Source organism: Crocuta crocuta, unplaced genomic scaffold, assembly GCF_008692635.1.
Source record: "Crocuta crocuta isolate KB4526 unplaced genomic scaffold, BGI_CrCroc_1.0 scaffold176, whole genome shotgun sequence".
Taxonomy (NCBI): Eukaryota; Metazoa; Chordata; class Mammalia; order Carnivora; family Hyaenidae; genus Crocuta; species Crocuta crocuta.
The window spans coordinates 4,804,356-4,816,995 of NW_027531905.1; the positions used below are offsets into that span (position 1 = coordinate 4,804,356).

The 12,640-nt window shown below is 34.8% G+C and overlaps 1 protein-coding gene across 3 annotated transcripts in view; it reads right to left on the minus strand.

Annotated features, from left to right (window-relative positions):
• MRPS35 (mitochondrial ribosomal protein S35) overlaps positions 1-12,640 on the minus strand; it is a 65,390-nt gene that overhangs the window by 47,764 nt on the left and 4,986 nt on the right. For all 3 annotated transcript variants that reach the window (XM_077774560.1, XM_077774561.1, XM_077774562.1), the window contains 3 exons: positions 11,667-11,834; positions 8,903-8,963; positions 2,073-2,212 (listed from right to left, as the gene is read on the minus strand). In XM_077774560.1, the coding sequence (XP_077630686.1) occupies positions 2,073-2,212; positions 8,903-8,963; positions 11,667-11,834 (369 nt within the window). The remainder of the gene's footprint in view (positions 1-2,072; positions 2,213-8,902; positions 8,964-11,666; positions 11,835-12,640) is intronic.

Consider the following 12,640-nt stretch of genomic DNA (forward strand, 5'->3'; position numbering starts at 1 on the left):
ATGTTAAACATATAGTTACCACATGACCTAGCAATTCACTCCGAGGTATATGCCCAAGAGAATTGAAAGCATATATCCACACAAAAACCTGTACATGGATGTTCACAGCAGCACTGTTCATAACAGCAAAAAAAAAAAAAAAAAAAAAAAAAAAGAAAACCCAAATGTTTACCAATCAATGGATGGATAAATAAAATATGGGATTATTCATAAAATATTTGGCAATAAGAATGAATGAAGAACTAATACATGCTACAACAGATGAACCACTGAACTACTGTAGATGAACTACAAGTGAAAACATTACACTAAGTAAAAGAATACATATTGTGGGATTCATTTATATGAAATGTCAAGAATAGGCAAATCCAGACACAAAACACAGATTACCAGTTCATAGGGGTTTGGGGACGGTTAAGAGAACGGAGGAACGGGAGTTAACTGATAGTGAGTAATGGAGTTTCTTTTTACGGTGATAAAAATTTCTAGAGTTAGGCAGTGGTGATAGATGTACAACTCTGTGAATATACTAAAAACCACTGAATTGTATATTTAGGAGGATGAATTTTACAGTACGTGAATTATATCTCAATAAAGCTGTTACTAAAATAATCAATACAACATCAAAATGGTCAAATGACCAAAAAAGTAATTTGCAAAGGAATAAATTCTCACTCTTACTAGAATTCAAAACCATACAAACTTAAAATATGAGATATATTTGTTTACTATCAAATGGCTTGGTTGGTAATAACAGTATCTAGTTGTGAGGGTCCAGCAAAATAGGCTTTCTCATAGCCTGCTGGGTTTTTTGTTTGTTTGTTTTTTTGTTCTTGCATTTCCTGCAGGAATTTTACAATCTATAAATAAAAAAAACTTTTACAATATATATCAAAAAACTTCAAAGGATCTATATCTTTTGACCTGACAGTTTTCCTCTTGGGAAGTTATCCCCAGAACATAATTAGGAATATACACAAATCCTTATCTCTAAAGATATTCATTACATTTTTCTAATAACGGATATTGTGAGAAAGCCTAAATATCCCCATAATATGGATAACTTAAATTATGGCAGATCTAAGCTATTGAATAATTTGTCTGTACCTCCCACCTCAGTTTCAGAAAAAGGACTATGTCTGAATTAATCAGCACTTGTACCTCCAGCCTCAAACACTTTCTTGGCACAGAATAGACCCTGATTTACAAGTTATTCTATGCAGCCATTAAAAATAAAGAGTGACAGAGGGTGCCTGAGTGGCTCAGTCAGTGAAGCATCAGACATTTGTGTCAGATCATGATCTCATGGCTTGTGAGTTCAAGCTCCACGTTGGGTTCTGTGCTGACAGCTCAGAGCCTGGGGCCTGCTTTGGATCCTGTGTCTCCCTCTCTCTCTGCCCCTCTCCCGCTTGCACTCTCTCTCTCAAAAACAAACAAACAAACAAAAAGAAGTGATAACTTTGTATGGTGACAGATGGGAACTATACTTACCATAGTATTTTGTAATGTATTTAATTATCATTAGGCTGTATACCTAAAAGTAATATTATAACGTATATATATCAACTATACTTCAATAAAAAAACTAAAGAATGTTTAATAACTTTGTAAAATTTTTAACTCATATTATTAAATTAAAAAGAGCCAGAGGGGTCCCTGGGTGGCTCAATCAGTTAAGCATCTCACTTCAGCTCAGGTCACAATCTCACAGTTCATGAGTTCAAGCTCCAGGTCAGACTCTGGGCTGACAGCTCAGAGCCTGGAGCCTGCTTTAGATTTTGTGTCTCCCATTCTCTCTGCTCCTACCCCACTCATGCTATCTCTATCTCTCTCTCTCAAAAATAAATAAAGATTTAAAAAAAAAAGATAATCAAAATAATATCATCCTATTAACACATAAAAGTTGTCTGTATATAAACTAAAATGAATTCCAACAGTCAACTGTTGTTATCTATAAGTGGTAGGCAATTTTATTTTGTAACACTATAAAACACTTGCATATTTCCCAAATCTTCTATGATAAATATATAACAGTTTTACAGTTTTAATATTTTTTAAAAAATATTTCTTACCCTTAAAGTTACTACTCGTGCTTTGGGGTTTCTAATCGATGGTCCTGCTGAAACATAATCAGCTGTGTCAATTTCAATGGGAAAATGCTTCTCACATTTCTCATCACTGTCCAGTGCAGCTGGCCATTCAGTGCAGAAATCTGAGAATTAAAAAAAATTATCTCAAGTAAAGTTTTGCATCTAAATTCTCATTACAATGTATGCTACCAGACAAAACCAAATTATTGAGGGAGAGGACTCTAAGGTTACATAAAATGAAAGAACAGACTGTCCTTTGCACTTCACAAACACATCATCATTCCTCATCCTTTCTCTTCTTAGATGAATCCTAATTAGGGAATGTAATTAAGGGAAGGATTTAGGTAGTTCAGGCCTGGTGGTGAGCAGTAAGTTTGGTTAAAGAACTATGACTTGATGTAAGTTTATTATAGCTTTGCACATGCCTGTTATGGGACAGTTTAATTCCTCCTCAATAACTAAAAGCAGAGTTCACAGAGCTCAGAGCATTATTGTTTTTGAAAAAAGCAACAGTTAATAGTAATCCACTCCCAAATGAAAGTTAGTAAGAGTCAACTGAAGGGAAATGAGAGAAGCTCTGAAAAAGCTCTTAGAGGGGAGCCTGGGTGGCTCAGTCGGTTGAGCGTCCAACCGTGAGCTCAGGTCATGATCTCACGGTTCATGGGTTCGAGCCCTGCGTTGGGCTCTGTGCTGACAGCTCAGAGCCTAGAAGCCTGCGTTGGATTCTGTGTCTTCCTGTCTGTGTGTCCCTTCCCCACTCATCCTCTGTTTCTCTCTGTCTCAATAATAAACAAACATTAAAAAATTTTAAAAAAAAAAGCTCTTAGAAGAAACTAAGATATGGTCGACATTCTTTCAGAACCTGAGTTGAATAGGGCCTCAAACTGAAACAGGTACAAATGCCTAAGACATCCTCAGATAGATCCTTAACAGCAATTCATGTATCCTCGATGTGACTTCTGTGCCAATGGGGCTAAATGCAAAGAGGAAGAGACTTGTCCTCATATTCAGACAAGACAGCTAGCCTAGAGGGGAGATGGGACTGGCCCTAGAACTGGGCGACAAAAGAAAGTTCCAAGCACTGTGAATACGAGCACCACACATCTATCTCCACAGCACAGAGATACACTCGGGCCTCAAATGTAGGGATGGGGACCTAAAAGGAAAAGAGCTCACAGCCTCCTGCAGCTATCTGTATCGAGAGACTCCGTAAGTAGGTAGCTGATTTCATTTTGCCCTATTCCTATAAAGTTAGTGTGGTAGAGGGCTCTCAACTTGAAATAAAAACTTCTGACACTATCAGGTTCCCTTCAATGGAAATTTTACTCATTCTTTTTTTTTTTTTTTTTTTTTAAGTTNGGAGGTAGGGTAGAGAGAGAGGGAGAGACAGAATCCCAAGCCAGGCTCCATGCTGCCAAGCACTGAGCCCAACACAGGATGCGATCCCACAAACGGTGAGATCATGACCTGAACCAAGATCAAAAGCCAGATACTTAACTGAGCCACCCAAGAGCCCCACACAACCTCATTCTAAGAGTATCTCGAAGAAATCAGTTTCTTACGTCAAACACATTAGGCCTCAGAGTCTGTGCTTTCTCCAAAAAGCACGACTGTTGAAAGGCTGGTCACAATCACAGGCACACATGGGAACTCTTCCATATGATGATTTAAGGGACAGTAAAAAGTACTTTGTCAATAACATTTCCCAGAGTTAACAATTTTCTTATAGCAGGTACTATATTTAGCTCCCATTTAGGCTTTAATATCAGTCAGCAAAATGTCACTGTGGGTTTCAGAGACTCTCCAAGCTCTGCAACTAAATATATGGTAGCAAATTAAGCATAGCTCACACCACTCCCTAAACACCCTGCTCAAGAGAGAATACCAAGACCCTTTGAGGGGAAAGAAGTTAACTCTACAATTAAAAGCATTTTGACATTTAAATAAAATGAAAAGAGCATGATTACCGAAGTTTCATTCCCATCATGGACTCATTCCAATATCCCGCACTCTAAGATGCTACACTGCCAAGCACTTTATAAGAGACTAGTTTGGAGAATTTTATGAGTGCTTGGGTTTGTACGGAGTCCTTTATTTTTTTATAACTTTGACTAAGACATTTCAATAACCAGATGATAATTACAACTTTTAAATTACTGGATTATATGTCTAAAAAACACAGCCAACTGGAAAGTACATAATAGACCCCTATTCATCTGATAGGTAGAGCAATAGACTAGACTTCAGAAGACCTTGGTTTTTACTTAACTTCTGCCACTGATTATTAAAAGTTTTGGTAAATTACCTAACTTTCCTGTGCTTCAGTTTTTCCGCTTGCAAGTTAGATATAAAATCTGAACTGACCTACTTTGAAAGAAAATTGAGAAGAAATATTTAAAAACCCTTTGAGTTATTTGGAAGATACAATCTAAATCTAGAAGCTGGCAAAAATGTAAAGACAAAATTAAAGAAAGATTAAAGCACTTAAATACTTAAAATATAATGCTACTCTTCTGAATGTGCTATATGAATGCCTTTCATTTAAGAATTATGAAGTATTTTAGAAATACTTCGTTAAAAAATCCAGTTTTTAGGTTAGAATGCACATTTTAAAATAGTGTTTAAAACAGAGAAAAATGAGATTTATCACAGTGTAATATATGCCTCAACTGGCTTCACAAAGGATCAAAAAGTGATCTATGACTTGTGCCAAATGGAGCACAAATTTGGAACTGTGATCAGTGTGACTCTATCACCAGGCACTAATGAAAACAGAAACCTACAATCTAGCATAGAACGCACCCTAACATCCCAAAAAAGAAGACCACATAAAGAAAGGACACAGGAAAAATTTTCCCTCCCTCATTTCAAGGGTAAAGTCATTATTCCTACTTTTTAAGACTTCTTTATCTCTTCCTTATATTTTTTAATTAAAAGGCTCTTCCAAAAGCTCCAATTTCATCATAATCACGATCACTATATTATTTCTCTTTCCAGCATTATCAGACTGCCTACGAGGAGTTTTTAGGTTTCATTTTCGCTCCTGAAAAGTCTTAACAAGTGTATTGAGCATTTTTAAATCTCCTCTTTAATTAGCATGGATTTAAGATTTTATCCAAAGGTACTAACTTTTGAATTAAACTACACAACCAATCACTAACAGCTGTGAACCTATAACGATTCAAATGTGCTTATTCTGCCTGTAGTCCAATGCAAACTAGATCAGAAATTAAATCAGAATATGTATATGCTATGAAAACATGCATAAAACTATGAAAAAAAATGTCTTTGCCTTTACCTCTATGCATGCGGTAAGGAGAAAGAATAAGTGAGTGAAATATATTTCTATTTAGAAATCAATAAATATAGTTAAAATAAATATAGTTCAAAATTAAATAAATTTAGAACTGGAGATATAAGCATGTTCTGGTGATTAATTCTATCTTATGTATATACAAATTATGTATAGTATACTATATTATATAACCATATATATAATAATATATTATATATCTCTATAATATATAGAGAGAATATATAATGAACATTACAGAGAAAACATACAGAAAAATAAGTAAATATGCCCCCTCAAGTAATTACCAGATCTAAATAGTGATTAAAGGAACACTTCTGAAATGACAGGCCAGATGGGAAAGAAGAAATATAAGACTACTGCTTTTCATCATCAGCTTTCCTGCTACTTGATGTTACCACATTTATATATTACTTACTAAGTTCTTATTTTAAACAATTTCTTAAAGATAACTCTCTTTGCAAAGTATCTGATTACTGACCTCACTGACTCAGCATCTTTCTACATTATCTTTAGTTTGGATTATACTGATTTGTATTCATTGGCAACACTGCAATACTTTCTTCAGTCTTTTCATGTATGTGCTGCCTATAATGCAACAAAGAGTCCCTAACCTACTTGAGCAAGGACTATGATTTCTGGTTTTATATGTTACTCACAGCCACTTGTAGAGTGGTTTGCAGAAAGAAAAGAAAGGAAGAAAGGCAGGAAAGCAGGAAGGCAGGAAGGCAGGAAGAAGTCTGCAGATTTGACATCTTCACTGAAAACAACTTGAAAATTTTTCTAAAAAAAGGAGAAACTAGCAATGACTCAGAATATACGTCTATTTAGTATATTAAAAATGAGATTTCTTTTCCATCTTTATTGAGATATAAGTGACATAAAACATTGTGTAAGGTATATGTGTTGATTAGATAACACCTATATATATTCCAAAATGATTATAATCCTAACACTAGCTAATACCTGTATCACGTAATTATCATTTTTGTGCTAAGAACATTTAAGATCTACTCTCTTAGCAACTTTTCATTATATAATACAGTATTAATAACTATAATCACTATTCTGTACATTAGATCCCCAGAACTTACCATAAAACTGGAAGTCTGTATTCTCTGACCAATGTCTCCCTTTACGCCCTACCTCTCAATCCCTACTATTTCGGAGTTCAGCTTTTTTAGATTTCACATGTAAGTAAAATCATAAACTCACTGTCTTTGTCTTATTTTATTTAGCATAATGCTCTCAAGGTCCATCTATGTTGTCACAAATGGCAGGAAGTCCTTCCTTCTCATGACTAAATAATATTATACACACACCACTTATTTATCCAATCACCAACCTAGGTTGTTTCTGTTTCTTGGCTGTTGTAAATAATGCTGCAGTGAACATGGGAATGCAGGGATCTCTTCAATCCCATGTTTTCATTTCTTTTGATATTCACCCAGAAGTGTGACTGCTAGATCACACAGTAGTTCTAATTTTAATCTTTAAAGGAAACTCCATACTGTACTCCATAGTGGCTGTATAAATTTACATTCTTAGCCAACAGTAAAAAAGGGTTTTCTCCACATCCTCACCAACACTTATCTTTTGCCTTCTTGATGACAGCCATTTCTAGCAGGTGAGAGGTAATAGCTCCTTGTGGTTTTGACTTGCATTTCCATATTAGTGACATTGAGCATCTCTTCATGTGCCACTGACGATCTATATATAGGTCTTTCTTGGAAAGATGTCTATTCAAGTCCTCTGCCCATTTTTAAATCAGATTATTTGGGCCATTTTGGTGTTATGTAAGTTCTTTATAATTTTCGACATTAACCTTTCAACAGATATATCATTTGTAAATATCATCTCCCATTCAGTAGGGTTGCCTTTTCATTTTGTTGATGTTTCCTTCATTGCACAAAAGCTTTTTATTTTGGTGGTCTCAATAGCTTATTTTATTTACTTTTATTTCCTTTCTTGAGGAGACATATCTAGAAAAATATTGCTAAGGCCAATCCCCAAGACATAACCGCCTATGTTTTCTTTAAGGAATTTTATGGTTTCAGGTCCACATTTACATCTTTAATCCATTGTGATTTAATTTTTGTATTAAATCATAAGAAAGTGGTCCAGTTTCATTCTTTTGCATGTAGTTATCTAGTTTTCCCAGCACCTTTTATTGATGAGACAGTCTTTTCCCCACTGCATAATTCTTGCCTTCAGATGAACGGACCATATAAGCATGGGCTTATTTCTGGGCTCTCTATCCTGTTCCACTGATTTATGTGTCTATTTTTGTGCCTACTATCATACTGTTTTGATTACTACCGCTTGTAGTATATCTTGAAATCTGAGACTATGATACCTCCAGCTTTGGTCTTTCTCAAGATTGCTTTGGCTAGTCAGGGTCTATTGTGGTTCCATACAAATTTTAGAATTCTTTGTTCTACTTCTGTGAAAAATGTTGTTGGTATTTTGATAGGGACTGTTGTATGTTTTTGGAAATATATCCATTTCTTTTAGGTTATCAAATTAGTTGGTAAGTAATTGTTCACAGTAGTCCTTATGATCCTTTATATTTCTGAGATATCAACTGTTGTAATGTCTCCTCTTTCATCTGCAGTTTATTTGAGTCCTCTTTTTTCTTGGTGTGTCTAGTTAAAGGTATGTGTATGTTGTTTATCTCATCAAAAAACCAGCTCTTAGTTTCACTGATCTTTTCTCTTGCCTTTTTAGTCTGCACTTCCATTCTAATCTTTATTCTCTTCCTTCTACTACCTTTGGGCTTAGATCTTCTTTTTCTAGTTCCATGAGGTATATATTAGGTTGTTTATTTGAGATCTCTCTTTTTTCTTAATGTAGGCTATCAGCTTCTGTTTTAGACCTGCTTTTGTTACATCCCATAAGTTTGGGTATGTTCCGTTTCCATTTTCATTTGTCTCAAAATTTAAAAAATGTTTCTTTTGCCTTCTTCTTTGAACCAATGGTTGTTTAGGGGCATGTTGTTCGATTTCCATATATTTGTGAATTTTCCAGCTTTCTTCTTGTTATAGATTTCTAGTTTTATACCAGGTTGGTTAGAGAAGAGGCCTGATGTGACTTCAGTATTTTAAAATGTGTTATGACTTGTCTTGTGGCCTACCACATGATCTATCCTGGAGAATGTTTCATGTGTGCATTCTGCTTCTGTTGGATGGAATTCTGTAAACATCTGTTAAACACATCTGGTCTAACATATAGTTACATCCAGTATATCCTTACTGATTTTCTGTCTGGATGACCTATCTATTGTTGACAGTGGTGTACTGGAGTCCTCTATTGTTGTGATGCTATTTGTTTCTCCCTTCCATTCTGGTAATACTTGCTTTATATATTTAGGTGCTACTACTTCAGGTGCATGAACATTTACAGATGCTATGTTCCCTTGATTAACTGACGCTTTTATCGTTAGAAATGATTCTTATGATCAAAGTCAATATTAAGTTCATATACTAAAAGAATTACTTACCTTTAAGAGCTTCACAGTGTTTTTTAATTGCTACAGGTGTCAAATGCAGAAAATTGGGTACCTAAAATGGAGAAATTCAAAGGATAAATTAGCCTATGTCTCGACAACATAAAAAAGAAAATTTTTTTCCTAAAACTAAGTTCTAGCCCAATGAACTTTGTAATAAATAAAATCTAGTTTTTACAAGATTACTTCTGTGTCACGTGTGTTGTGAATTCAGGAAATGAATTCCTTGAAATATAGATTCATGATGCATCTTATGATGATGATGGGGAGAAATAATTATTGTTTTTATAACTCTTCTGCCACAAATCTATAGATATACATATTTTCCTTATAAAATTAGAAGGACTTAAGAACACACATTATTACTTGGTAATCCTAATTCCCCTGGAATATACAGCACAGTGCTATATTTTCCACTTTGTACTAAACAGACATTTTATGAAGTGAATAAATGAAGCTAGCATATCTTAAGAGTTTAATGAAATACAGAATACATTTATGATGATATATTAAGAGGTCATTCACAGGGCCAATGGAAATTTAGGAAACATCAAAGATATGATTCCTTCAAATAAATAATTAAGATTTCTTAGCATATTTCTTAAATAATGTTAAGCATCTAAAGTGAAAATTAGGTTTTAAAGAAACTCATTTGGACACAAAATTTGAACAAGTAGAAATTTACTCCAAATATTATGCTTGGAATCTTGAGTGCTGATCAGAAATGTTTATTTTAATTAAGATAAAATAGACAATGCAAATGGAAATTATGGGTTAAGTGACTTTATTTTCTATACCTTTATTTTTGAAAAATAAAAACATAGCCGCTTAAAATCATAGAAGTATAAAAATAGCTAATGTGTACATAGAATTTATGTTGGCACAGCTTTATGTACTCCGCATATATTAGCTTGGTTAAGAAGCTTATCCAATAGCACTCTCTAGAAATATATCACATCATTGGACTAACAATTTATATCATTGACTCTTTTTTATATATACAGTTCATTTATTTATTTTGAGAGTGTGCACGCATGCATGTGTGCAAAAGAGAGAATGGGAGAAGGACAGAGAGAGAGGGAGAGAGAGAGAATCTCAAGCAGGCTCTGCACCATTAGCGTGGAGCCTGATGTGGGTCTTGAATTTACAAATCATGAAATCATGACCTGAGCCAAAATCAAGAGTCAGACACAACCAACTGAGCTACCCAGGCACCCCTATATACCTGATTCTTAAAAAGGATGGCATGCATTAAATCACTAGATTTTTATGTTTATTAAAATACCATTCACAACTATTAGCATTAGTACAGATATCTTCCTAACCTCTCTGAACAGAGTGATATTTTCCAAAGACCTTTTCTTTAAACTAAGTTCTCTTCTTTCATTTGAAGAAAAGGTTAATTTCCTCAATGTCTGTTTTCTTATATCTCCTGTAACATTCACATTTCCAAGCTTCATTTACCCATCTCTAGCAGGAGACAACTCCTCCATGTTACCATCTCATTTTTTACCATCACCTTTTAGCAAAAAAAAAATTTTTTCTCAAGACTCTGATATATATGCTAAGTGAATAAGTTAGAAAAAGACAAATACCATACGATTTCACATATGTGTGGAATCTAAAAAACAAACAAAAAGCCAAAACAGACCCATAAATACAGAGGACAAACTGATGATTGCCAGAGGGAAGAGGAATGGAGAGATGAGAGAAATGGGTGAAGGGGGGGTGGAAGACACAGGCTTCCACTATGGAATAAATAAGTCATAAGGCTAAAAGGTAGAGAACAGTAAATGTACTCCATGGTACTGTAATACTGTTGTATGATGGCACATGGTAGCTACAGTTGTGGTGAGAACAGTGTAACACACAGATTGTGGGATTGCTATGTTTAATGTAACAGGGTGTGTCAACTACACTTCAGTAAAAGAAAAAAAAAAGACTCTCATATAGTGGAAAATACAGTTTGCCAATGACTACTGTGTGTAACAGGAACCATCTAAAATAGGCATTCTCAGGCTAAGCATATACATATTTTCTTTTAAAAAGCATATACTTCATAAATCATTATAGATGTAACCAACTGAAGCATTTAATATGATGTATTTTGTTTTAAGAAATAAAGAAGCTTAAAGACTATAATAGTACTAAATAATATTTTACCTTTTTGGATAGAAAATTTTTAAATCTCTCTTTTAAAAGATTTCAGGGGTGTCTGGGTTACTCAGTTGGTTAAACATCCGACATCAGCTCAGGTCATGATCTCACGGTTCATTGAGTTTGAGCCCTGCATTGGCTGTGCTGATAGCTCACAGCCTGGATCCTGCTTCAGATTCTGGTCTCTCTCTTTGTCTGCCCCTCCCCCGCTTGCTCGCTCTCTCTCTCAAAATAAATAAACATTAAAAAAAAAAAAAGTAGATTTCAGTCCCCTATTCTCCTTCTCAAATTAGGTTATTTCACTTTCGTTGGTTCCACTTATAAGCTACAAGTCCAAAAAGATATAACAGAAAAGAAAAAGCTAAAAGGAAAGCCACTGGATGAATTAATTACATTCTTAAATGCCTAGGATTCTTTGAATCTTCTTTACCATGGGTAATCAGAATGTATCATCAATTATTAATTGAAAAAAAGATTTAAACTAAAATACAGTAAGCTGCCACATACTGAACCTTGAAGTACAAGACAGGGTAGGTATGGGAAGAGGATCAGCATTTATTTAGGTATAAGCGTTAGTCAACGAAACAGCAACTTATCTTACCTTTAAAAGTTCTAGATTTCCCTCCTTTGCCATGGGCACCCCCCTTTTAACTGGATAACCCATTCGGACAGGAAGAGGAACAACAGAAGGTTTAAATGGTGCTGCAACAGGATAAACACTGGGCCAGTCCAGGTCAGCAGTCATTTTCTCTGTCCTAGGAGGTAATGCCTACGGAATATAAAAGAGTTAAATCTTTTAAATCTGAACATGGTCTTCAATCTTCCAGCAAAAAACCTGCGGTTAAGAGAAACATAAGCAGAATTGCTTCTGTCATAATTTGACCTCTTACAGAGCTGCTGCTATTCAAATGAAAAAACACCAAACCTATCTAATATTTTTGCAGTTTCTACAAACCCTCTGGCAAGGATTCCCTTTAACAGCACATGATGTTCTTCACTAAAAATTTCTTTCTATAAATTTTCTTAGATGTTTAGCAAAGTATTAACATTTTGTTTGTGAAAGAGTAACAATATATTTTTCTTTTTTTAATTTTTTTTTTTTAAAGAGAGAGACAGAGTATGAGCAGGGGAGGGGCAGAGAGAGAGAGGGAGACAGAATCTTAAGTCCACTCCAGGCTCTGAGCTGTCAGCACAGAGCCTGACATGCGGCTCAAACCCACAAGCTGTGAGATTATGACTTGAGCTGAAGTCGGATGCTTAACTGACTGAGCCACCCAGGTGCCCCAAGAATAACAATATATTTTGAAATATACATCTTCCTCAACTTACAATGGGTTAATGTCTTGATAAACCCATCCTAAGTTGAAAACACCATAAGTCAAAAATGCATTTAATACACCTAATCTACCTAGCAAGCTTAGCCTAGCCTGTTTTAAATGTGCTCAGAACACTTAAACCTATATTTGGATAAAATCATTTAACACAGGGCCTACTTGATAATAAAGCATTGAATATGTCAGACAATGTATTGAACACTGTACTGCAAGTGAAAAAAAGAATGGTTATATGGGTACA